Below are 27,809 nucleotides of genomic sequence, written 5' to 3' on the forward strand. Positions count from 1 at the left end.
TTGGCGACACCAAGTGGAAGATATGCGGTACTACAAAAACACTCAATTGTTCTGTTATTGATCGTCTTAGTTCCATATTTCTATAAAAGATAATGGAAAAAAAATACCATTCAAGGTTGTTCTTAACTGATGGCAGAGACAACGTAAAGTGGTCAAAGTTAGAAATTTTTTTTTTAACCTTAACATACTTTCTCAAAGTTTTGGCAAATTAGCAAGAGGGTTCTTTAAATTAATAAACATTATGCTCCTGTACATTTTCAATAAATAATATAAACAAAATAAAACAAATAATGGAAATGATTTTTGTATAAAGGGACAAAAACGTTAATAACTTATTTTTGTTTATCTTTTATACAAATTAGTAAATTATTATATATATTATCGCATAATGTCGATAGCTTTTACTTTATTGTAAATTTAATCTGTTGAATTTGAATCTTTGCGCGTTTTTATGTTTTTTGTTTTTAATTTTTTTGTTTTTCTTTACATACGCTGTGATGACGTAGCACAGGGCGACGCGGCGGCCAAAAAGGAAAGATGGCGGATGTGTCGGGGACCGAGCTGTCAGACGAGAAAGAATCCGAAACTGAACTAAAGAAAAGACAGAAACGTCCGTGGGAGGATTTGCACCGGTCCGGTAAAATCGGTTTAACGGCGGAGCTGCCGGAAACGTTGGGATTTTATGACATACGCGCGGTCAGGAGGGAGCAGCGGAGGCTCTCAGCAGGTAACAGCCGCGTTTCCACAGCTGGCGTTAATATGCGGCTAATACCCGTTAGATCTCTGAGATGTTTATCACTTGGACTGTGTGTGTGTGTGTGTGTGTGTGTGTGTGTGTGTGTGTGTGTGTTTGCGCTGTAGTTGTATCTGTTACAGTGATGTTTAAGCTAAAAACCTCCATGTTTATAATGTGAAAGAGCTGCGAAAGCTGAGGGAGAGAGAGCTTGTTTACAGTCAGCGCTAGCTTGATTAACAAGCTAATTACGAACCGTCTGTTGCTCATTGACTCAAAACAACCGACTGACTCGGTCCGGTCAGTGTTTAAAACAAGTTCTGCGTTCTCTCCAGACCCTGCAGTCTAAAGTTAGTTTGCAGGGCTGCAATAAGCGGTGTCTACCTGCTTAAAGTTCCACAGCACACACTCATGATACATATGAAACATGCTAACCAGGTGTTACGCAGAATTCTGTCTCACATGGTAACCAGGTGTCACACAGCACAAGTGTTTTCGTTGTCATGCTTAATGGTTAAACTGAGGTCTTTGGTTTTGGATGTATAAACTTAAGTGTACCACCCTGGGTCTCAGGGATATTTTAACTAGTATTTCTCTCTGGTTGCTGATTAATTATTGATTAAATTAAAGTCTACCTGAGTGGTGCTTTATCTGTCAATCACTGTATCAGACACAAACATCATAATTATCTGAGCCACTTTGCATGGGGAGAGGAAATACTGAATATGTTTCAAAAGATGAAAACTAAAGACCACACACACTACGTGCAGTCAGTGTTTTATCTCGTACATATCCGATAACAAGCAAACATTGCCGAATAAATAAAGAACAGTATAAAGTACAGACGTACCAAAGATAAAATGTGTGTTTGCACATGAGGCAGAATTTCTGTGAGTGACTTTCTTTTTAATTTAGAGTCATTTCTCTCGTTCTAGCTTCTTTCTGGAATTTACACCAAAACTGTGAAGTAGCTCAATAGATAAACAGATGCACAGCGAGCTCATCTGTCGTCAGTGAAGATCTATCTAAATGATTTAGGAATTTAATGATGTATTCTCTTATATTATACTGTTAGATTTGATTCTCTACTATACTGGATAGTTGGATGTTTTCACAATCTTCTGATATTTTACAAGTTTTACAAATCGCTGTACTTTAAAAGTGGTAAAACCACCATAGACCCACAAAACCTCATGACTGTGACTTCATAATATGAATAAATCCTCGCTCTGCAGTTCTTCATCACTCAGAGAAGTTTCCGCCTCTTTCACGTCACATTGTGCCGCTGCTAAACGTCGGAGGTCTCATTGTGTTGACAGCTGTAATTGTTGCAGACAATAGCTTTTTGTGCTAACAGTGTCGCTCTCACGTTGTTCCAGATCCATCGTTGACACGCTTCATTTGCACCGAGCTCACCAGAGGTTACTTCCTGGAACACAATGAGGCAAAGTACACGGAGCGCAGGGAGAGGGTTTACACATGCATGCGTATTCCCAAGGAGCTGGAGAAGGTACAGCAACAAGCTACAGCTATCCCCATAAGTCTGTCTGTCAACAGGAAGCATGATGTAGTATTACAGATGGTCACAGGCTGTCAGTGCTACACATCGTGGATGTTTATTAGCACAAAGACTGTGTTATCAAGCAGTTATTTTGGTCATAATGAAAACACAAAACCATTCACAGGTTTTTTAATGCATTTGATATTATTATGTTAAGTGTTTTTGTGCAGTTAGAAAGACAAAAATCACAAAACACAACAAAATTAGAGCATTTTTGTGCAGTTCATTTATTTTTGGTGACGATTTAATTGTAGAATATTGAGGTTTTGATAGAAATAGAATTTTCTGTGAGCTTTGGGCTTCAGATGGTTAATGAGTCATTAACCCTCATGCGTTGTTCGGGACATTTTTGTCCTCTGAGAGAAATTTTTCTGTTTATTTTGGCCATAACTTTGTCAATATGTGGACAAATTGAATCATTTTTCCTCAATAAGCTTAATTTTACATAAATTTTGTTAATATGATTTTAAAATTTTTCATAGGTCAACGGTACACTGTGGGCAAATTTTACCCCCTAATGTGTTGTTCGGGGACAAAAACGTCCCCTAACTTTAACGGTTTTAAAAATATATTAGATAAATATTTTTTTGAAATTTTTTTGCATAGACCTTTTAATTAACTTCAGTTCTAATCAACAGTAGTGAAAAAATCATTTTCCCCCAGGATTTTAACCCTTTAATCACCAATTTTATAAGGGGTGGTGCTGAAAATTGAAAAAAAAACACACAAAATGGCTCATTTTTAATAGAAAAGGTGAATGTGGACTGGATTCTTTTTAACCTTTATTACAGTCTTGGTCATGTCAAACATCAGTAAAAAAATTGACTTTATTGCATTATTAGTTTTTGCACAGCACTGGATTTTCTTTTTTTCTCCCATTTTGTCCCATAGACTTACATTATAAACACACTTTTTTTGACTGCACAGCCATGGCACTAAATAATCATGCATTCTTGATTGTTGGTGGTTTACCCTGTTGGTAGGAGGTAACATTTGTGATTTTTACAGTTAACAACTTAATTACCATATTAACCCTTTACCTGCAGGCCTGTGCTCATGTACTGTAGTTTCTGGCTTAAGTATATGGAGTTATAGGGAGTATTTTAGCACATAATTGTGTGTCTACACACTGTGTGTGTATGTTAGAGAGGAAGAGAGCCATTTGCACACTGTCAGGGAAGGAAAGTCAGGAAAATAAAGTTACTAAGTAAGTGAAGTGTACCTAATTCAGACGTACAACGGCAATGCATAAGCATGTAAAATGAAAACATCCAGGAGTTCTGGCGTCTGAAGTTGTGGATGGGTAAAATAGCTGTTTTTTTTTTTTTTTTTAGCTTTCGGAAAACACGTCCTCCAGTAGAGTGACTTTACTTTTAGGTTAGTGTCTCAGTTGAGATCACTGAATTAGTCTAAGTGAGGTCTAAGTGCCCCTTTTCCATGGTGTGTTGCGCTCCACACGACCATACGTACATGTGCATGTTACTAAATAGACACCATAGATAGATAACTTGATAACATAATAAATAATCATTGACTAACCAAATCTAATCTACAGTTTAGTCCCCTACTAAAATTAGTATTAAAAGTAGTTTAGTAAAGTAAAGTAAAGTAAATTTGTTGCAGCCCTAAAAGTAAGTGCCGGGCCCTTTGATGCTGAGAGGTTCAGACTAAACAAAACAAAAACACTAGTGGACTTGCATGCATCCTCCTGGTCATTTAATGGTGACAAGAGCAGCAAGCAGCATGAAGAGAGGATTCACCTGTGCATGAGTGAAGGATTCACTTGTGAACGAATGAAGGATTCGCTTGTGAACAAGTGACGGATCTACTTGTGCAGCCTTCACAGCTTCACAGCCTGGCCCTTCATAGAGCCAGGCTGCACAATCATTTCCAGAGATTGTGCACAAGTGAATCCTCTCTTCATGTTGCTTTCTGCTCTTCTCACCATCAAATGACCACAAGGTCACATGTAAGACCACTTGCCTTTTTGTTTTGTTTAGTCTGCACCTGTAGACATCAAAGGGCCACACGTGCATAGCAACACTTTCTTTGTTTTTGTTTACTATGAAGACTCTGTGGTTGTGTGTACTCACAGACAACAAGATCAGTGTGCAAATGGCTCTCTTCCTCTCTAACATACACACACAGTGTGTAGACACACAATTATGTGCTAAAATACTCCCTATAACTCCATATACAAGCCAGAAACTACACTACATGAGCACAGGCCTGCAGGTAAAGGGTTAATATGGTAATTAAGTTGTTAACTGTAAAAATCACAAATTTTACCTCCTACCAACAGGGTAAACCACCAACAATCAAGAATGCATGATTATGTAGTGCCATGGCTGTGCAGTCAAAAAAAGTGTGTTTATAATGTAAGTCTATGGGACAAAATGGGAGAAAAAAAGAAAATCCAGTGCTGTGCAAAAACTAATAATGCAATAAAGTCAATTTTTTTACTGATGTTTGACATGACCAAGACTGTAATAAAGGTTCAAAAGAATCCAGTCCACATTCACCTTTTCTATTAAAAATGAGCCATTTTGTGTGTTTTTTTTTCAATTTTCAGCACCACCCCTTATAAAATTGGTGATTAAAGGGTTAAAATCCTGGGGGAAAATGATTTTTTCACTACTGTTGATTAGAACTGAAGTTAATTAAAAGGTCTATGCAAAAAAATTTCAAAAAAATATTTATCTAATATATTTTTAAAACCGTTAAAGTTAGGGGACGTTTTTGTCCCCGAACAACACATTAGGGAGAAAAAAAGAAAATCCAGTGCTGTGCAAAAACTAATAATGCAATCAAGTCAATTTTTTTACTGATGTTTGACATGACCAAGACTGTAATAAAGGTTCAAAAGAATCCAGTCCACATTCACCTTTTCTATTAAAAATGAGCCATTTTGTGTGTTTTTTTTTTCAATCTTCAGCACCACCCCTTATAAAATTGGTGATTAAAGGGTTAAAATCCTGGGGGAAAATGATTTTTTCACTACTGTTGATTAGAACTGAAGTTAATGAAAAGGTCTATGCAAAAAAAATTCAAAAATATATTTATCTAATATATTTTTAAAACCGTTAAAGTTAGGGGACGTTTTTGTCCCCGAACAACACATTAGGGAGAAAAAAAGAAAATCCAGTGCTGTGCAAAAACTAATAATGCAATCAAGTCAATTTTTTTACTGATGTTTGACATGACCAAGACTGTAATAAAGGTTCAAAAGAATCCAGTCCACATTCACCTTTTCTATTAAAAATGAGCCATTTTGTGTTTTTTTTTTTCAATTTTCAGCACCACCCCTCATAAAATTGGTGATTAAAGGGTTAAAATCCTGGGGGAAAATGATTTTTTCACTACTGTTGATTAGAACTGAAGTTAATTAAAAGGTCTATGCAAAAAAATTTCAAAAAAATATTTATCTAATATATTTTTAAAACCGTTAAAGTTAGGGGACGTTTTTGTCCCCGAACAACACATTAGGGTAGTGTTTGCGAACAATGCATGAGGGTTAATGTAGTTATTAAGAAATGTACTGTGTAATGAGTTAATAATGTGCCTCATTTCTGTTTGTTTTTGTTGTCCCTCCTGTCAGCCATTAGGTGGCATTGTTGAGACATTAAAGGTCATCTTGAGGGCAGCAGCTTTTACCTGCAATCACAAGCAGCTTTCTATGATGTCTGTCATTGGCTTTTATGTCATTAGGACTGTGTGACTTTTTTATTAAGATTTTCCCCAAAATCGGTTCATAAGGAAAGCTTACGTAACCATAGACACAGAGTGTTTTTTTATCCTCTGTTTATTTACTGTTTTCAGAGCTGACTAGATCCAGAGTAATGTAGCTCGTACTGGTTCAGTTTTTCTGTGGGGGCATAAGAGGAATGTGTGCAAACACAGAAGGTCTCAGTGACTGAGCCGTATTGAACTAGCTAACCACCTTCAGGGTACCTCACATGGGCTCAAGAGAAGTCACACTGAATTCACCAATGAGCAGCGAACCCTCCCACCAGACCCCACTGATACTCAATGCCGTGGTTTTTCCTGTTAGGAGCAGGAACAAGAAAATGTCAGAGAAGCTGCTTTTCTTTCAAAATGACTCAACAATGGCTCTTCTTTTGTGGGAGATTTTCAAGGTATGCGACTGCTGCATAATTAGCTTTCACCGTAGTGTTTTCTTGTGCTGTCACGTGTGCTGGTTATTAGTTTCTGCTTCCTTCTCTGGAAAGAAGACAGCTGAAGAGGCACAAACTTTATTTTATGTTTTCATCCTCTGGCTTTTTGAGGATATTTGTGTGGGGATTTTTCTGACACACACAGAGCCTGACGTTCTGTTATTTTTCCAGCTGATGATCTTTGGCTTCTTCCTGTGTGTGGACGCCTTCCTGTACGTCTTCACCCTGCTGCCTCTCAGGGTGCTGCTGGCCCTGCTTCGCCTCCTCACGCTGCCATGTTGTGGTTTCAGGTAAGAAAACACACACACACAAAACATTATGATGTTTGAAATGTCTAAATGCTAATGAACTGTTTGAGCAATGTTTGTTTACTTTATACACATATGCTCTACTGTGCTGCTAAGGTTTCAGACACTTGAGGCAGTGATGGGAAAACAATTTAACCCTTTCAAAACTTTCAGACCAACATTGAATTAATCACCTACACTTTGTGTAAACAGAGCTAAGCCTTGTTCTAAGCTCAGTGTGTTCTTAGAGAAGAACAATGTTGTCTTTCTGTAAAGTTTATTTATTTTGTGAAGATACATATTTTCATTTTAAAGGAAATTATTGATCCTAACTTAGATTTTTCTCACCTCTGGCTTCTTGTCCTTTTTGTTCTTTTTCTTTTTAACAATACTACACACATACTACTGTACGTGATTAACAAAAACGTGACTCTTTCAATGTGCACATACAGTGTTTTTGATACTACGCTGTATGGATAATGTCCTCCACAAAGCTTACCTGTGAATATCTTGGCTTATTTGCAACCTCTTATGAAGACATGTTGCTGTCTTCAGGCATATAGAGTTTTGGAATATTTTGTCATTTCCCATGTCATGATAAACAGCACTTGATATTGTCAATGCATTGATAAAAGCATATCAGTCAATAGAGGCGCGCTGCCTCTCCTCTTGCCCCTGTCCTGATTCTCCCCTTGCCTTCCTCCCTCTGCAGGGCACGCACATGCCCCTACTGCAGACGAAGCAGGTACGCTCCCACAGACCCATCAAGGCCCTCATAAACACTGTCCCGAACTGGCCCCCCCGACCTCCATTCACCCGTCATCTCCATCTTGTCTGTTAATGTACAGCTTGGCACCACGCATCATCCCAGACTCCAAGGCAGAGATGCTATGTTGGTTCCTCATACGTTTGTCTTTTTCATACCATAGTAGGAAGGATCTGCTGAGCATGCTGCACACTCTTTTCTTGTCACCATGTTGCTTGTCAGTGATACAGCTGCACAGCATTGGCCTTGTTCTAGCAGTGGGAGTACAATTTCAGTTTGTTTACCTTCCCCAACTGCTCCACAGAAGCCAAATGTGTCAGACTTCAAGCTTTCTCCCTCTGGTTTTAAATGTTGTGGCTGGGGCTGATACAGTATGAATGGCGCACAGTGGTGGCTACTTGAAATGCAGCACATGGCTGACTGCACTCAAACATTATATTCATGTGCGATAATGCTTGTAGAATGGAGATTGTGTGACTGCTTTGTGCAGAGTACTTTACCGGCTGGCTGCAGCAGCTTTGCAGGCAGAGAGCAATGTGTTCAGAGTAGATGCTGTGTGAGGAGGAGGTGACTGTGAATACCATGTTTTTTTTTGTTTTTTTAGATAAGTGTAATATTGGCGGTAAACACTATTTTATTGATAGAGCTTCTCTAATAGAAGAATGTGCCACTTTTTAAATTTTATGTTATAGGTTTTGTTTTTTTACTTATGATCGGACGAAATGATGAAGGTTTATATTTAAGCTCTAGGACTACAAGAGTCTGCATGTCTGTAGTTTTGGTCAGAAAAAAATCAGGTACTATTAGGTATATTATAACCTGGGGTAGACAAGCTGTTTGACCCATTTCTTTTGTGTTGTTGTTTTTTTAGTGTGGCTTCTCTTTTACTGTTGCTGCAATTTTATGGATAACCAATCAATGTCAAGCTTTGCCCCACTGTGTTCTGTTTCTCTACCTGATAGTCCATGGCTCGGTACCACTCAAGGTGGCAAAGGGTGCTAATACTTTTTAGAAAGGTACATATCCTTGTTAAGGGCCAATACCAAGCTGCAGCAGGAGGTCTCCTCTCCTTTGAGAAATTTAGCATTTTTAAAAAATCTCTATAAAAATCCATAAACACTGCAGCAGATATTTCACTAGGTTATTATTAAAGAATGTCTCCTCTATCATCACAGTGAGTTTTATGAAGAAATACTGCAGGATTATGGAGAAATGCAAACTTTAATTCACACTAAAATCTGAATTTTTGAGAAATGTAGCATTTTCAAAAAATCTCTATAAAGAATCCATCAATGCTGCAGCAGATATTTCACTGGCTTATTGTTAAAGATCTCCTCTATCATCACAGTGAGTTTCATGAAAAAATACTGCAGGATTATGGAGAAATGCAAGGTTAAATGGACACTAAAATATGAATTTTTGAGAAATTTTGCATTTTCAAAAAATCTCTATAAAGATTCCATCAACGCTGCAGCAGATATTTCACTGGCTTATTGTTAAAGAAGATCTCCTCTATCATCACAGTGAGTTTCATGAAAAAATACTGCAGGATTATGGAGAAATGCAAGGTTAAAGTCACACTAATATCCAATTTTTTGAGAAATGATGCATTTTCAAAAAACATAACAATAAGCCAGTGAAATATCTGCTGCAGCGTTGATGGATTCTTTATAGAGATCACACTAATAGTCACACTAATATCCAAATTTTTGAGAAATTATGCATTTTCAAAAAATCTCTATAAAAAATCCATCAACGCTGCAGCAGATATTTCACTGGCTTATTGTTGAAGAAGATCTCCTCTATCATTACAGTGAGTTTCATGAAAAAATACTGAAGGATTATGGAGAAATGCAAGGTTAAATGGACACTAAAATCTGAATTTTTGAGAAATTTAGCATTTTCAAAAAATCTCTATAAAAAATCCATCAATGCTGCAGCAGATATTTCACAGGCTTATTGTTAAAGATCTCCTCTATCATCACAGTGAGTTTCATGAAAAAATACTGCAGGATTATGGAGAAATGCAAAGTTAAAATCACACTAATATCCAAATTTCTGAGAAATATTGCATTTCCATAAATGCTGCTTCAGATATTTCACTGGCTTATTGTTAAAGATCTCCTCTATCATCACAGTGAGTTTCATGAAAAAATACTGCAGGATTATGGAGAAATGCAAGGTTAAATGGACACTAAAATCTGAATTTTTGAGAAATTTTGCATTTTCAAAAAATCTCTATAAAAAATCCATAAAGGCTGCAGCAGATATTTCACTGTCTTATTGTTAAAGAAGATCTCCTCTATCATCACAGTGAGTTTCATGAAAAAATACTGCAGGATTATGGAGAAATATCTGCTGCAGCGTTGATGGATGTTTTATAGAGATTTTTTGAAAATGCAAAATTTCTCAAAAATTCAGATTTTAGTGTCCATTTAACCTTGCATTTCTCCATAATCCTTCAGTATTTTTTCATGAAACTCACTGTGATGATAGAGGAAAGAAGATCTCTTCTTTAACAATAAGCCAGTGAAATATCTGCTGCAGCGTTGATGGATTCTTTATAGAGATCACACTAATAGTCACACTAATATCCAAATTTTTGAGAAATTATGCATTTTCAAAAAATCTCTATAAAAAATCCATCAATGCTGCAGCAGATATTTCACTGGCTTATTGTTAAAGATCTCCTCTATCATCACAGTGAGTTTCATGAAAAAATACTGCAGGATTATGGAGAAATGCAAAGTTAAAATCACACTAATATCCAAATTTCTGAGAAATATTGCATTTCCATAAATGCTGCTTCAGATATTTCACTGGCTTATTGTTAAAGAAGATCTCCTCTATCATCACGGTGAGTTTCATGAAAAAATACTGCAGGATTATGGAGAAATGCAAACTTTAATTCACACTAAAATCTGAATTTTTGAGAAATTTAGCATTTTCAAAAAATCTCTATAAAGAATCCATCAACGCTGCAGCAGATATTTCACTGGCTTATTGTTAAAGAAGATCTCCTCTATCATCACAGTGAGTTTCATGAAAAAAATACTGCAGGATTATGGAGAAATGCAAGGTTAAATGGACACTAAAATATGAATTTTTGAGAAATTTTGCATTTTCAAAAAATCTCTATAAAAAAATCCATCAACGCTGCAGCAGATATTTCACTGGCTTATTGTTAAAGAAGATCTCCTCTATCATCACAGTGAGTTTCATGAAAAAATACTGCAGGATTATGGAGAAATGCAAACTTTAATTCACACTAAAATCTGAATTTTTGAGAAATTTAGCATTTTCAAAAAATCTCTATAAAGAATCCATCAACGCTGCAGCAGATATTTCACTGGCTTATTGTTAAAGAAGATCTCCTCTATCATCACAGTGAGTTTCATGAAAAAATACTGAAGGATTATGGAGAAATGCAAACTTTAATTCACACTAAAATCTGAATTTTTGAGAAATTTTGCATTTTCAAAAAATCTCTATAAAAAATCCATAAAGGCTGCAGCAGATATTTCACTGTCTTATTGTTAAAGAAGATCTCCTCTATCATCACAGTGAGTTTCATGAAAAAATACTGCAGGATTATGGAGAAATATCTGCTGCAGCGTTGATGGATGTTTTATAGAGATTTTTTGAAAATGCAAAATTTCTCAAAAATTCAGATTTTAGTGTCCATTTAACCTTGCATTTCTCCATAATCCTTCAGTATTTTTTCATGAAACTCACTGTGATGATAGAGGAAAGAAGATCTCTTCTTTAACAATAAGCCAGTGAAATATCTGCTGCAGCGTTGATGGATTCTTTATAGAGATCACACTAATAGTCACACTAATATCCAAATTTTTGAGAAATTATGCATTTTCAAAAAATCTCTATAAAAAATCCATCAATGCTGCAGCAGATATTTCACTGGCTTATTGTTAAAGATCTCCTCTATCATCACAGTGAGTTTCATGAAAAAATACTGCAGGATTATGGAGAAATGCAAAGTTAAAATCACACTAATATCCAAATTTCTGAGAAATATTGCATTTCCATAAATGCTGCTTCAGATATTTCACTGGCTTATTGTTAAAGAAGATCTCCTCTATCATCACAGTGAGTTTCATGAAAAAATACTGAAGGATTATGGAGAAATGCAAACTTTAATTCACACTAAAATCTGAATTTTTGAGAAATTTAGCATTTTCAAAAAATCTCTATAAAGAATCCATCAATGCTGCAGCAGATATTTCACTGGCTTATTGGAGAAATGCAAGGTTAAATTGACACTAAAATCCATTTAGCATTTAAAAAAAAAAACCACAACACACAAAACATGATGAAGTTGCACTTATCACAAGTTATCACACTATTGGTACTTACCACGAAACTGACTGTATGAAGAAATATGTTGCTAGGATGCGTCGCTTTTCCTCTCTGATTCTTCTGTTTTCCGTGTTTAGTCGAGTAATTGCGGTTGAGATTATTTTCCTTTAAGGACGCCTTTTTCTTTGCACTTCAGGCAGGTTCGTTTCCACCGAACTCCCCAAAATAACCTGCTGTGTCTATCTTTGAAAATGTGGTCACCATCCACTTACCTCCTTAGAATGAGAGAATATGGGTAAAATATGCATTTCCTGAATCCTTAGTCATACCAGTATTGCAGTGTTTGTGTTTTGTATCACTCGTTCTTCCTGATGCCACAGGACTTAAAGACAAAAGAGAATTTAGGTGGAAATGGCAGGCAAATGTGTGTGATTAAAGATTTGAGGAGCTCAAGCATCCACTGTAGTTGTCACAAACATTCACAAAAGTGCCTGAATGAAAACAAGTGTCCCCTTCGAAACATAATAATATAAATAATTGCAATATGTCCTGAACACGTGTCAAAAATGCATTCTTTCATCGGAGTAAGTTGATAAGTTGATAAGAAAGATTTAGATGTGACCTTAATAATTATAAGCAACCTTTACCACTTTAGTGGTACCGACATCTTGTCTGGCTCATTAACTTGAAAGACACCATGCAGGGGAGCCCATCACCACTGAAGGTTTTATTTGTGTGCGACCACAGGATGGAGCCAAACCCTCAGGAAAAATAAGCATGAAATATTCAGCTGTTTACTTCGGAGAGGCAACAATAAGATTTAATGATTTTCTCCTCCTCAGCATCGTTCCTGGCACTGCCTGTGCATTCAGAGTAGACCCCAGCAGTTCTTCACCATGACAGCAATCATTGTCGTTTATGCTCTGAAGAAAAAGACCCAGATGTTCATGTCATGCCTTCTGTTCACAGCTGTGCTCAGCTGTGATTCAGATACACTGAGACACTTGATTAAGCTCTTAAAATAGTTCAGATCTCCTTCCAGCCTCTCTAATAACGCCCATCTGAAGTTTTTTCTCTCATTTTTTTAATTAATCAGCAGCTGCTAATGTTAATAAAGGTAATGATGGCTGTTAGAGTACTCAGTTATTCTTCTTGTGTGTCTTGTGCACTGGTGAATTGGTCAAATGTTAGTCTCTAGTATTTGTGGCTTCCATCACCATAACAATTAGACTTAATGATGTTTTAACAGCAGCAGTTCAGCATCCATCTTCCTAAGCTGCTTCTCCTTTGTGAATATCATTAGTTGCCCATGTGTTGACAAGATGAAACATATTTCTACTGCAGCAGTCATTTCTGGTTTCACACATACAGCTGACATGGGAAATATGCAGTATGTGTTGGAGTTAAGCTCTCTGCAGCTCTTCCTGGTCATCCCTGTCATCGTAAATACTAAATAACCGGTCCTATGTATTTGTCAGCCCCCCTCCTTAACATGCTCCAAAGCTGCCAGTGCCAACCATAGCTGTAAAACCTGCACATGTTTGATACACATTATTAAAATACATAGTATGTGGCAGCTAAGGGTTGTGTGTGTGTGTGTTCTCCATTTATTGCCTCAGCCAAACATTTCTGTCCAAAGTGCTGCAACAAGACTCAAAAATCTCGACAAAGATCAATGACCAAACACACATCTGTTACATGAAAGATTTAATTTTATAAAAATAGAAAAATGAAATACTAACTTTAAAAAGTTTCCACACTATATATGATCAATTTCCTTGTCATTTTGAACAGAAATGAGGTTTAGTGTGAGTCTGTCTGCGTCACCTGTGACGAAAATCCATCAGCAATAATAAGTGATGCTGGGCTGAAGCATATATCAGCTGTTTGTTTCCTCAAAAACGGTGTTTGTATGAGTTTAAGTGAAGTTGTTCTTTGCGTGCATACTTGTGAAAATGTGTGTATTTATCACCATAGATTACTCCTACATTAAATGTTCACTCATGTGCATGCAGCTTATACCTCAGCATGTAGGGGTGCATTGTATCAATGTGTCTCTATATAAACATGGATGCTAGAAGCTGATGTTTCTCTATGTGTGTGTGTGTTTTGTGTGTGTGTTTGTGTGGTCAGTGGGTCACGGCTGCTGCAGCCAGCGCAGGTGTGCGACATGTTGAAGGGCCTGATTCTGGTGCTGTGCTTCTCCATGATGCATTACGTGGATTACTCCATGATGTATCACCTGATCAGAGGGCAGTCCGTCATCAAACTCTACATCATCTACAACATGCTGGAGGTACACCACATTTAATAACAAATACAATGTGATTGATAAGTTCGTGGCCCAAGATAGAAGGCTAGAAAACCTATTAAGTGAAATGCAAAGTTAATACTAGAAACAAGATTGATTCATATAAGTCTGATAAATAAGGAAGCTCTCTCTTTGCTTTATGTCTTTTATTAATATAACTTATTTTACAACCTGTCCTCCTCCTGTAAGGTTGCAGACCGCCTCTTCTCCTCTTTCGGCCAAGACATCCTTGATGCTCTGTACTGGACAGCGACAGAACCCAAAGAGCGCAAAAGAGACAGTATAGGAGTCATCCCACACTTCTTCATGGCCGTCTTTTATGTCTGTATCCTTCGTCCAAAACCTCACAGCAGCAGTCTCATGGGTGTTTTAATCCTAAACAGAAAATGGAAAATTTTCAAGTCAAGCTGGGATCATACAGTACGGGTTATCATTTTCAAAACAGTTGTCTTCCTGAATGTTTCCTCTTCAGTCCTACACGCCATCCTCATCATGGTCCAAGCCTCCACTCTTAACGTCGCCTTCAACTCCCACAACAAGTCGCTGCTCACCATCATGATGTCCAACAACGTTAGTACACACACACACACACACTAGCATGTAGCCATGATCTTTTAGTGTATGACAAACTGCCTGATGTGACTGTAAGCTGTAAAACTCAAGAGAAAATACATGCACACATGCTCACAAACAACATTATACTTTTAAAGTATTTGCATGCAGATGTAATCCAGATCACACTGGTGATGAAATGTTGCTGCTACAGCTGCAACATAATAGTTTGTTGTTTTAATTCCCTCATAAATATGCTAAGTGAATTTGTTTCTTTGTTTTTTTCTGTTCTGTCAAACAGTTTGTGGAGATCAAAGGAAGTGTGTTCAAGAAATTTGAGAAGAACAACTTATTCCAAATGTCCAACAGTGGTAAGTTCCTCTAAGTTTAGTTCCTCTCACTATATTTTGATCAACTAAAAAGCAAAGATACAAACTGTCCTCTTGTTTCATTTGTCATCTGCCGTCTTAAGTCTTAGAACTGAAATTATATTTTTAAATATTCAGACTGGTTCATAGTGTCTGTAAAATTTAAAATGTAAAGTGCGCTTTTGAAAAATCTGTCTGATATAAAACAGTAGAAATATTTAGTTTTTTGTTCTGTGGGGTTGAAAGAGTGGAGTAATGTGTTGTACATATGATCCAGTAGTGGACGTACTCACTGTTAACAGCATACAGTAAGACAGCATTATACTGGCTTCATTTCTCATTTGAACAAAGGGGCATAAAGGGATAATTGAGACCTTATAACAAAATGTGTAAAAAGAAAAGGGGTAATATTGTAAAAGAACAAGACTTGAATTACTTGGTTATTGACAAAAGAAACTATAATAGAAAACCTTTAAAACAGAAATGCCTTTATCATTAATATTCATGCTGTAATGTAATGAGAAGGACAATAAGCCTTAATCAGCTGCAGTTTCCATAACATCCGAGCACACTGCCTGTTCTGGAGCTGGGCTTAGTCCTTACTGTGTGCCACACATTCACAGCTGCTTCTTTTTGAATTATAGTAGATTGATGTTTATAGGATGCAGTGCCATGATAAAAAGCTTTGGTAACTGAGATGTGCTGCTGTAATGTATGTGTGGTAATTTGTCGAAGAGTTTTCAGTTGTTCCATCACTCTATTCCTCAAAATAAATGTGACAGCTGATTGCAGTGAACATGAGAATACCATTAAGGAGACTGTATTAGTAAATGTGTTTATTTCATCCCCCAGATATCAAAGAGCGGTTCACCAGCTACGTGCTCCTGCTCATCGTTTGTCTTAGGAATATGGAGCAGTTCTCATGGAACACAGGTAATCATCTGTTTTTCCCTGAAACTGCATTTTAATTCACATTTTTTTAATTACAGTCAAAACTAAACATGTTCTACCCCAGGCTAGTTTATAATGACCCCCTGAAGTTTCAAAAGTCTTTGAAAATTAATATTTCCGACCCGATGCTTGGGTCAGTGCTTGCCATGGGATAAAAAAATAAAAACAGTCGGATATGCTGAGCAGCTCCTCTCCTGCTGTTTCAGCTGATCCTCTGCAGCACCTTGGGGAGTTTTCTCCTTCAAACCTCAGTCAATGAGACAGAGCAAAGTGGGATGAGGGCCGGGCGCTTTGTGTGTGACAGGTCTCTGAAAACACTCAGCTCCTCCTGCCAGTCTCAAAGCCAGACTCACAGTAGATGACAGACGTGACCTGTCAGCTAAAATCATGACACTGATGTACTAATGCTAGCAGAGCCGCAGCCTTCTGTTGCTAAAGAGGTATACAACTCAAAAGCACTTTACATAAGCACAATGCTGCAGCGGTGCTGTGTGCACTTAGTTGTTATTGTAGAACGACAGCACCTGCCCTCAAATCACCAGTTAACCCCTCGACGTTCACGTCATCTTCTGCTAAAAAGAACAACAGTGTGGAAGCATCTGTTTGATGTGTGCGGTCCACTGTGATTTAACAAGTAGGTGCCCGAAAATATTAATCAAGAAACTCATTCAATCCACACACAAAGTGTGAAGTGTGTGAATATTAACAAGCAGAGAAAGATTCGCTGGCTAAGTGCAACCTAGCTACAATATATGAACAAGTATTATGTTTTTTGTCTTTACTCTGAAAAGCATCTAGCTGCCAGTTGTGTGGTGAGCACAGCAGTTTAATACATCAGGGTTCTTGCAGGGTCTTAAAACGTCTAAAAATATCTCAAATTTAAAACTTTAAATTTAAGTCCTTAAAAAGTCTTAAAACGACCAGATTTTCACCAAAAGGTCTTAAATTTAATCTTGTCAAGTCTTAATTTTTATTGTAAAATGTGATGCCTGCGTGTTCAGTCACTTTCGCCCTCTTGTGGTAGAAAACATGGGGAAGTGTGTTTTCAACGTGGCTTGGCTTGATAACAGCTGTTTTTGCAGCTGGTTGCAAGCGGTTCCCAGCAAGCTCGCTGTAAACTTTGCAAGAGCACCATCCAGTTAGGGACTTTGAGTGTGAAAGCGCTCGAGTCTCACTCCAAGGTGGACAAACGCCAGCTTGCTGTAAAAAGCCTTCAGCGGGCTCGAGCTATCACCCAGTTTTGTATATCACCCCTGCCGCCCTCACCTTTGTCAGCGCCCGGTCCCTCCGGACCCCAGCGCAGCGTCACTACCACTTCGACTAACGACCTTTGAGCTACATTTGGCTCCACTGAGACTTTAAAATCGGAGGTGCTTTGGATTCTTCACTCAATTACAACTTTGAATTACAAACAGTTGTACTGATATTTGCAGCATCTTGTTTCAGGTAATGCATCGTGTTGGTCTAAAGTTTCACTCACAATGGTCTTCAAAGGTCTTAAAAAGGTCTTATATTTAACCTACTACAACCTGCAAGAACCCTGATATATGCAGTGATCCCCAGCTTTATAATTAAAACTAATGATTTACATTTAACACTTAAAAATGCCTTTTCCTCCCTCAGACCACCTGTGGGTGTTGTTTCCTGATGTCTTCATGGTCGTCACCTCTGAGGTTGCTGTCGACATCATAAAACACGCTTTTATCACAAAATTCAACGACATCACAGCAGACGTAAGAACCGGACCTGCTGTTCATTCAATCCTTCATTCATCAGCTACATTCAGGTGTTGAAGACATTTGTCCTCGTCTGTCTTCCAGGTGTACAGTGAATACAGAGCCAGCTTGGCCTTCGATCTCGTTAGCAGTCGACAGAAGAATGTAAGCAACGCGTCCCTGTTATTGTACTTACATAAACAGCACTGAACCCACACAGCTAATCAATTCAGTTTTGTCAAGTGCTGTAATTTGTGCTCATCTGTCACTGTGTAGGCTTGCACTGACTACAGTGATTCAGTGGCTCGGAGGATGGGCTTCATCCCTCTGCCGTTGGCTGTTCTGGTAAGCGGTCTGTTCTTATTATCAGGAATTAAAATGCCAAAGGAGACTTAGTCATTGGCACATACACTTTTAAATTATTAATGGTCCTCGCTGTCAGTGGAAAAAAATGCTAAACTTTCTTCATTCTGCTTATTTGACAGCTGATCCGAGTGGTGATGAGTTCAGTGAAGGTGCAGGGAGCGCTGTCGTACACATGTGTGTTCCTCTTTTATCTCGGGTAAGTCTTAAGCTTATATTATATTAATGTCACAGTGTGTTTTAATGGATTAGGTGAGCCTTTAAGCCTAATATTTCGATCACATTTCCAAAACAAATTGTTCAATTATTAAATTATGATGTGTGACACCTAGGCAACTCATCACTAACAGCGTGCAGCTTATGATTCTGTGTGTGGAAAGTCAGAGCAGACTAATAGATAGAGACAAACGGGTCATGTGTTTAAATGAAAACGTTGCCACATGAGCAGAACTGATGGTAATATGTTGTTTTTTCCTTCCTCCCATTGAACCACACTTTAATCACTGCAGTACAGGTAAAGATCTGGATTTATATTTTTAGATCTTGAGATTGCATTCAGTTAGTCAGTGACTATTTTATCAGAAAAATGTGACTCACACAAACATGGACACTCAGTCATAGCATACAGACATGCCTTCACGGTCTTCTGAATGCACACTAACACATGCAGGCAGTGTCATAAACACAGTCGGATCCAGAGACACACACGGTTACATAAGCATTAACACTGTGCCCTCATGTTCTCCCTGTGCCGAGCCGCTGATAGCCTCGCTCACTCCCATTTGCTGGGTCCCACTGTGCTCGTACCATTGAAGAGTTTCCCTCAGGGTGAAGAATACAATGTTGTCATCTCTAGTGCCATCTCTGGCCTCCCCCTATCCCCTGATTTAAAAATAGCTCTCTGGCTTGAACAGACCGCTGTGCCTTGGCAAAGATTCAGTCGTGCTGACACGGTCTCCGTCCGAAAACACCCTGTCACAGCGAGCAGTGATCCACAGACCCAAATGTGTCCGTCTCTGTCTCATCATGGTGTCAGAGTCTGGGCCTTATAGCAAAGCCCAGAAACACAGAAGGATGGTGCACATCAACATGCTGGTGTGAGTGCTGGGATATGAACAGTGGTGATTGGAACCAGATGGTAGAAGGAGATTCATTATATCTGTGACCCCGGCTCAAGACACCACGATGACAACTCTGAGACATTTCTGCACTAAACAACAAAAAGATGAATTCAAGCAGGCTGCTACTGTATGACTCAGATGGTGTTTCTGTTTGTAAAGTTATTTTGATCAAAATTATCAAAACACTTCTCAAACGGCAATAATATATGCCTTTTGACAACAAATCAGGAGATCAGCTGTTGTTTTAATGTGATTTCTTCAATCTAACACCAACACCTTGTTCTGTGACAGGCTGGTGACACTGAAAGTGTTGAACAGTATTGTGCTGCTGGGGAAGTCCTGTGTTTACGTTAAGAGAGCCAACATGGAAGACAAACTGTTTGAGAAGCCCTCAACTACTACATCCTCCTCCTCCTCCTCCTCCTCCGCCAAGACCCCTAACAAAGCGGACCCAGCCAGGTGTCGCACACCTTCAGGTAAAGAAATTAAGCACAAGTATGGATGAAAAGCATCACTGCCTTAGCAGCTAACAATATTCACATGTGATGATTTTATATGTTCTACAAGGTACTCATATTTTTATGATCGTCAGTTCCTATGACATTCAGAGCTACACTGATAAAGATAAATTCATTAAAGGTAGGGTAGGAGATTTTGAAAACTCAGTGAGAGTCAGCCAGATTTTGAAAGTAAACACACGCCCCTTTCTCTCGGAGCTCACCCCGAAGCCACGCCTCCCAACCAGTCTGTGACTTCGGCCATCATGCACGTACCTCTCTGGTGCACGCAGAGCAGGAAGAGAGTGACAACCAGCCAATACTCCGCGCAGGGTCCACCCGGAGGATTGGCTGATGTTTTTAGTGTTTTATAGCTTCCACAGATGATTCATATTCTTCGTTTTTAAGCGAAACTCCTGAACTAATTGGTTGCTATCGGATTGTAAAGAGAAGTTACACTAATTTAACAAATTTAACAAAGAATGAAATCTCCTACCCTACCTTTAATAATTTAGTACAGTAATTAAAAAATAAACTAAAAGAATAAAAAAGCTCAAACCTGTTCAGCAGGTTTAAACTAATAAATATTGGAAATGTGGAACGTGTCACCAGCAGCCTCATCTCTATCAAAACATGATCACACAGCCTGTGCAGATTTATTTAAAGAGAACATAAGCTGACCTAGTTTTTAAAGGCCAGTGTTCCCCATCACTTTACATAATTATACAATCATCTCAGCTTGATAACTCTTTGTTACTTTTACTTATTCAGCATTCAATCCATCAGGCTTCCAATAATCAAGTCCTAGAACAATGAAGTTACATATGAATAACTGTATCCCGTTAATGCCTGTATTCTTGTTGGTAGTTTAATGACATTGTTCACCTGCCTTTTAGTAAATTAAAAGTTAATAATGATGTCCCATGATGCATCTTGCTGCTAAAAGCAGACATTATTGTGTATTCTTTGCCCTCGTTGTGCAAAAGTCTTCCTATCATTATTCAGTGTGAACATGGCAGTTTGATCCTGGATCAAAATGCAGCAAAGATTCATACAGAAATAAAATTTACATTTTCTGTCTACTGTGCCAGATATGAAAGAGAACAAAGTACCATCACGCGCTAGCTTTTCCTCCTAAAACTTTGGTTTTTGTGAGGTTACATCCTTTTTTTGTAGATTAAAAAAAAAAGTTGAGACCTCAGACAGCCTCCCTCTGACAGAAGTACATACAGTATGTTGTAAATGAGACGTCCTGGGATTTAATCTCCATGAATAATGCTGCCTGTTGCTGTCTCCTGTTCAGTCGCTGATCTTTATTGTCTCTGCATTTTGAACAAACAATATAAAAAAATTACAAAACAATTTAAAAGACAAGTTCCCAAAGAAAACAAGATGAGGCTGTTGTTTATGTTCCACATTCTAATGGGGTCTGAATGCTGATGCTTCTGTATCACATTTGTTTAGCTACACCCCGCTCTACATGCATAGAAGAAGAAGAATCACGCTCATACTGACATTTTCTGCATTTTTAGCTGACACTTAAATTTGTTTTTGAAGCATGTAGCTGACACTTGTATCCAGACAATTATGTCTAATACAGCAAAGCCATTTAACAGTGATAGGCCTGTTAGGGTGCTTCTGCTTTGTAGCTCTGACACAAACTGTCTAAAGCCGGGCGAACACTGTGCGTTTTTTGGTCCGATTTCGACACGAATTTTGAGTCGTACGATTTTTTTTGGGTCAAGCCGAATATCAGCTTTGTTGTGCGTCTTTAATCGGGCAGTGTACTGGAGGTCACAAGAGGCGATTAATGTCGCACGAATGGCGATCGGATGATCGGTTGAGTTTCTGGCATGTTTACGTAGACGTCACTGCACCTACACGAAATTGTTTCAGATGATAACAAACATGAGTTAGACATGTTTAATTTCCGGTTCAATGTGATCACCTGAGCACCTGAATTCGCGTGTAGTGTGAGCAGTGACGTCGCAGCCGACCATTGCACCGTACAGTGTGAGCACATACATCGTGAGCTTTGACTTGACATCGCATGCGTTTTATTCGTACCGTGTGAGTTGGTGTTAAACACACACTTCCCCTAAAATCGCACAGTGTATTGGAGGCTTTAGAAATCATCCAATGTGACGTCACACCTGACACATAATCAACCAAAAAACAATCCCTCTTCACTGCATCCACATATCTATCCTTCTGCTAACATTCATGCTTACATCGTGACAAAGTGTTACACGGGCTTTGTACCAACACTAACACACAGTCACACACAGACTTCCGTCATCTGCAGCCAAATCACTGCAGATCTGCTCACCTGTGTGCCACAGTCCTGCCCGCTGTGCTGAGCCAGGAGCCTTTAAAAACACAAAGATCCTGATGGTGCACGGTGCCATTAAACATCAAAGCCCCTACCGGCACACATGAATCTGGTTTCTCAGAGAGCTACATGGCTTAAGGCCTCATGCTCTTGCATTTAGAGTGAAATAATAACTGCTCTGACATCTGACATCCCACATCTCTAGATTCTAGGATTTGAACCATTGATCTTACACAGCTAGGTCAGTTATCTAACTTAGTGTGTGCCTCGAGCTTCACCTGCTGCTTCACTGCACTCACTGCACAATTATGTTCATCTGCATGTCTTTGTCTTCACAATGAACCGGACTTTCATAACACTGAGGTCTGCCATCTGTCTGTGCTGCATGTTTTCGTCCAGAGGGCAGAAATGGGTAATGAGCGGATTCTCATCAGCCATCTCAAGCCGTATGGTGGTTAACTGTTATTAAAGCTCACAGATCTCCCAAGAAGAAGTCCAGAGTTCTGTAGTCACACATTATGAGACTCTGATAACAGTTAGTAACCCTGAAGCTGCAAACATTTGGCAAACTTCACCAACAGCTATTTAGTCAAAATAGTTTTAAAACAAGACATTTAAACAGTAGTTTGGTCTATAGGCAGAAAAAAAAACGTGTAACCCCATCCCAGTATAGGTAAATAAAAGAAGAGTGAGAGGTGTGCACAGTCGACAGGTACGCCTTATTATAACTTCTCTCTCTGAATTATTTACACAGGACTGAAACTTTCTCAATATTCACTTGGCCTACAGCAATGTTTCTGTTTTCATGGCCTCTGTCAGATCTGAAATTCTTTTTAAAGCGTTACACACACACGTGTGTGGGTGTGTGTACTATACACAGTGGGTTGGAGTGGTCCTGTTTATATTAAGAGCTGGAAGGTTGTTGTAGTGAGAGAGCCCGGGGCCAGGCGGTTGTCTCTGTGGACGGTCTTCTTCGTTCAATTCTCTGATATGATGAATTATTCTGGTTGATTTTCATAATGTAACAGCGCTGTGTGCTCTCACACTGCAGTGTTTTCTCTTAACATAATGAAGTGGATTGTGTTGAGAGCTAACTCTGCTGCTGTTTGTTTTACAACAGTGTTTTTAGTTTCATGGCTGTTTTTATCATTGTCACTCTGGGCACTGAAAACTGAGCAGTCACATGGGCATTGGCTGAGTTGAGCAGGTTCAGTCACTTCCTGTCAGAACATTTTGAATGACTGGAAATCTCGCAGACGGGGTATCTTGGATTCTGGCTGTCTAAATTCGATACAGGAAATGTTGCCAGACCACCTGTGTGACAGGTGTTTCTACATGTGCTGTGGCACAGCTTGAAGGTAACATTTCCTGCCAGGGCTCAACTAATTTTTACCTGGATTTACTGTGGCCATCAAGGAGCCATTCTTATTGCTGCAGCCTGGCTGCTTGTCGGCCCTGCGGCTGCAGGCCTTCCAGCTCCTCCCTCTGATATTTCTCCTCCCTGCATATAAAACTCTTGTTGGCTGTAGGACATCACTCGTCAATCAAAGCACCTTTTGCAACTGCAAAACGGTGTCACTGAAACTTCAGACAGTGATTAATGCTAAGAGTAGAAACGGCCATTTTGCCTCTGACTTGGACATTCAGCCAGATTTACCATTAATATGGAGTTAAGGCCTTTAGATGAGCCTGTTGTAATTCCAAATCTCTCCTGCAATCCCACCTCTGCACTTTAGGTAGAACAGTGAGGCTACATAAACTCTGCCTGGTCTCCAAACTCCACAATAACAATTCAAACCTTTGTCCACTGTCCTTCACAGGTGACTCAAAGGTGGAGGAGATCAACCCCTGCAGTCCAGTGCCACCCTCCTCCTCTTCCTCTGTGACCACCCAGCCAACCCCCAGGACTGACTTGTTTCCTCCCCTGCTCAGCGACGCCTCTCCTGCTACACCAGCTAACCGTCCTCCTACACCACCATTAGAACCCGAACCACCTGCACCCTCACTCTCAACGGAGGAGGAGGGAGACGCACAAGAAGCCTCAGAAATAAAGCACAGGACTCCGAACAAAGACCTGCTCGAGATCGATCGCTTCACAATCTGTGGTAACCGCATCGACTGACCAGCAGCAGCCGCTGATGTAGCGATGAACCACTCAGGAAAGACAGAGAGCAATGGCCTCCCAGCTGGACTCTCCTGGCCAACAGCAGCACAAAGCTGTGTATTTATTGAAGTCAGTGGCAATACAGCAAGTTATTGTGAACACACAGAGCCAGATGATCCTGGTGCTGTTGAAGCACCAGGATGTTTGACAGGAAAATAACAGAGAAACAGCAGGAGACACAGAGTGTGAGTGGCAGCCCAGCAGTCAGGATGAACTGGCATGTGGTAGCATAGGTGTGTGTGTGTGTGTGTGTATGTGTGTGTATTTGGAGCGAGTGTGAAAACGCGTGTGTTGTGTGTGAGAGTGTGAGAGCACACAAGCACTTCCTGTATGAGCAGCACTGGGACCAGGAGAGAAACTTCTCAGTTCGCTCAGCAGCCAGAAAAACAGACAAACTTCAGAACCCTGACTTTAAATGTAACACCTGACACGTCAGACTCGTTTACTTCTGCAAGAAGACGTCATGAAACAAAGTTTATTTTTACATACTATCAGCCACTGAACTGAGCAAAGTAGACCCTGGATGGGTTGTTTCTTCTACTCCACTAATTAAACTGTAAGCTACATTTTGGATGACTAAAATATATTAAAGTAAAACACTTAATGGGAAATGAGGGGTTTCAATCAGACTCTTATTTGTCACAAGTCAGAAGGGTTGCTGCTTGCAGCAGTCACACACTGTTAATTCTAGTCTATGCATTACTGCTCGCTTCATTAGCTGCTCAGTTCAGTTCAGGTGATCGGATACCTCGGTGGAGCTGATTTGAATTTTCTGAGGCATTATTTTATGTTCCAGCCGCAGTTGATGGTGTTACACACATGACTAAGAATTATTAAATTAGGGCCTTAAGTCGAGCTTGTTGTTTACACAGCCATTAGATAAAAAGTCATTTGCAGCCCACTCAGCGCCTTCAGCAACTAAAGGACCTTTTAAAAGGACCCAGTCAGTCAGTGTGATGTTAAATTCTGACTGCCGACAACAATTCTGCTGCTTCTACCTACACAGGTAAAGCACCTGTGTAGTTACAGCTACACTACTTACAGCAGAGGTCATTTAAAACTATAGAAAGATATAATCTGAAATCTTTCTTCTTGTGTTGGGTACATTTTCCAACCATATATATGAGTGACAAATGATTTAATATCTCTAAAATACGAGTAATCGTTGGGAAAGGGTTATCACTTCGTGGGACTACAGTACGCCCTCGGTATGATAAGTGTCATTTTGTTAGAGAAATGGTATTTAATCCTCATTACTTTTGGTCGTGAATGTTTGCACTGATGGACTGTGTCATGGTTAAACACGGTCATGTTTCTCATTCGACTCGAGTAATGCTCTAATGTTTACATCCTAGGATGATAGAAGCAATATTTCCACAACTAAATGCCTTGTTTGCATGTGTGTTATAAGACATATTCTGTTGACTGATTGGTGATTTTTTTTTTATTATTTACTGCAATAAAAAAATTCTCTAAATTCTCTATGACTAATACTAAAAATAAGTAATTCAAATAGAATCAGTAATGACTTTAGTAGAGTGACATTTTATGATGTTTCATTTGTGTCACGGTTCAAATTAGAGAAATACATCATTCAAACTTGCAAATCAAAAGCCAAAAAGAATTCAGTTAGAGTTCTCTCTGCTCTCTCTGATCATTCAGCTAAGTTGTGAATAATAAAAAGGTACTTTTCTGCCTAATTGTTACAGAATAAAATCGCGTGTTTACACAGATCAGCTTCTATTTGATTTTATTTTGGAGAACATTATAATAAGGAAGAAAGCTCCATTGTTCGGTGCTTTAAGTTGTGATAATATTTTTTTTCGCATGAAATCTGACTCCTCAGTTCATGTTTTTTTTTGTCTGATGTCTCGTGTCCACTGGCTGGAGCTCAGCCTGGTTTTAGAGAACATCCGGGCCCAGCTCAGCTAATGGAGACGGGGCGGGAGTGTTCCTATGGAAGCTGCGATGGTTCAGTACACTGCCTGCTTTGCTGCATCCGTTTTGTTCCATATTTAATTCCTACCTTGATATTGTATTAAATTGATTGTTTGGAATAATAAAAGGTTGTTTCTTAAATGTTTTGTGTCACTGTGCCTACATACAACAGAAAAATAATGCAACACTATTTGTATTTATAACCTCTCCTTCCTGCTTCTGAAAGTCAACTCTGACAACAAGGAAGCAAAACTGAGCTTTTTTTTGTCTCAGTCATTCAAATCATGTTACGCCCATGAGTTATATGATCGAGAGAACTGGACTTTAAAGACATCTCTCCCCTCCCTTGAGTGGTTTTGTCTGTTCTTCTGCTGCAGTAGAGAAACTGTGACTTTTGAGCTTTTTCTATTAGTTTCTGTAAGCTGAGGTTTACACCACCGGTGACCTCACCTGTCCTGATGCCCGGCTGTACACTACTGGTTCAGGAGTGGAGGTCAGGCAGAGTAAATCTGCAGTAGACATTCTTAGAAGGCTAAGCTCCTTACACTGCTGAGGACTGAGACGAGCTTCAGCCCTGGCACAGCTACCGGGAAGTTGTCCTAGCAGGAGTAGCAGTACTATTTAGTGTCCAGCAGGTCAGTTGGGATATGATTTAACAAAAATCTCAGGTTCAGGTTTAACATAAGCAGAGGTCTTTTTAGCTGCTGAAAACACGTCCAGCATATCCTGTGTCAGTACAGCTGTCTGTCTGCGGGCCCACTGACACAGTGTGTGTTATCAGTGAAGAAAGGTGCTCACAAACAGGAGTCCCCCCTGTCTCTAGGAGCCGGGGCCTTCCGAGCTTCGTGGACCAGACAAGGATGTTATTGTGCAAAGAGGCCGAAGCAAAACCCACCTGATCACTGCTCAGCCAATCACGTCGCCCCTCTGGGCTGCAGCGCAGGTATCCTCTGTCTGCCCTCTGGGTGGAAAGGGGGTCAAAGGTCAGGGAGACAGAACACTTCTGTTAAAGAAAACAAAAGGAAACTATGTGGGTAATGTGCTTCTCCAATATGTTCAACCAATAAAACATTTGAATCAGCATATCTTATTACATCCGTTTTAAATTTAAAATTATATAATGACTCATGACTTCTTTTCACTCTTTGCATTGTTTTAATTATGTATTCACCTGCATGTTGTTTTCTTTCATTAGTCACCATTTACTAATTAAAAAAAAAAAATCGATAAATCTTCCCTTAATTCTGAAAAACAACAACTGACCACAGCGGCCAGTCGAATTGTTTTGTTTGGGATGGGTCGACTGTGGCTGTATTTGAATTTATTCCATGGTCCTCCCAACATTTTGATCAGCTGCTGAACAGCCTCTCTACTAAAACAGTTTCTCCTGTTTCTTCTTTTTACATTTTGAAGCTCTACTTACAATCTGGTGAATACTTGTTAATTTTTTCTTGGTCCTAAGATTTTATGTTGTATATATTGTTATATGAATGTGCAAATTATTCTGACATTAAGTGGATTAATACCTCAAACATACTTAAATACATGAACCTCTAACTGTGCTTCAGTTTGATTAGAAGTTATTTAACTTGCGTGTCAACTGTTTTCAAACTGAGCCAACTTCAGCCATCAGTGAGCGTTGTTGTTGTCTAACATCC

The 27,809-nt window shown here is 39.1% G+C and overlaps 1 protein-coding gene across 2 annotated transcripts; it reads left to right on the forward strand.

Annotated features, from left to right (window-relative positions):
* The first annotated feature begins 522 nt into the window (after positions 1–522).
* tapt1a (transmembrane anterior posterior transformation 1a) lies at positions 523–26,230 on the forward strand. 2 transcript variants are annotated; one of them, XM_028415621.1, is made up of 15 exons: positions 523–727; positions 2,113–2,243; positions 6,641–6,759; positions 7,469–7,501; positions 13,973–14,135; positions 14,340–14,475; positions 14,623–14,720; positions 15,004–15,073; positions 15,923–16,003; positions 17,645–17,754; positions 17,842–17,901; positions 18,013–18,081; positions 18,222–18,298; positions 19,512–19,696; positions 23,870–26,230. In XM_028415621.1, the coding sequence occupies exons 1-15, from the start codon at positions 538–540 to the stop codon at positions 24,169–24,171; spliced, it is 1,824 nt and encodes a 607-aa protein (XP_028271422.1). In that variant the 5' UTR covers positions 523–537; the 3' UTR covers positions 24,172–26,230. The 2 variants fall into 2 exon arrangements, with proteins under 2 accessions (XP_028271422.1, XP_028271423.1); XM_028415622.1 differs by lacking the exon at positions 7,469–7,501.
* Positions 26,231–27,809: the final 1,579 nt, after the last annotated feature.

This window comes from Parambassis ranga, chromosome 10, assembly GCF_900634625.1.
Source record: "Parambassis ranga chromosome 10, fParRan2.1, whole genome shotgun sequence".
Taxonomy (NCBI): Eukaryota; Metazoa; Chordata; class Actinopteri; family Ambassidae; genus Parambassis; species Parambassis ranga.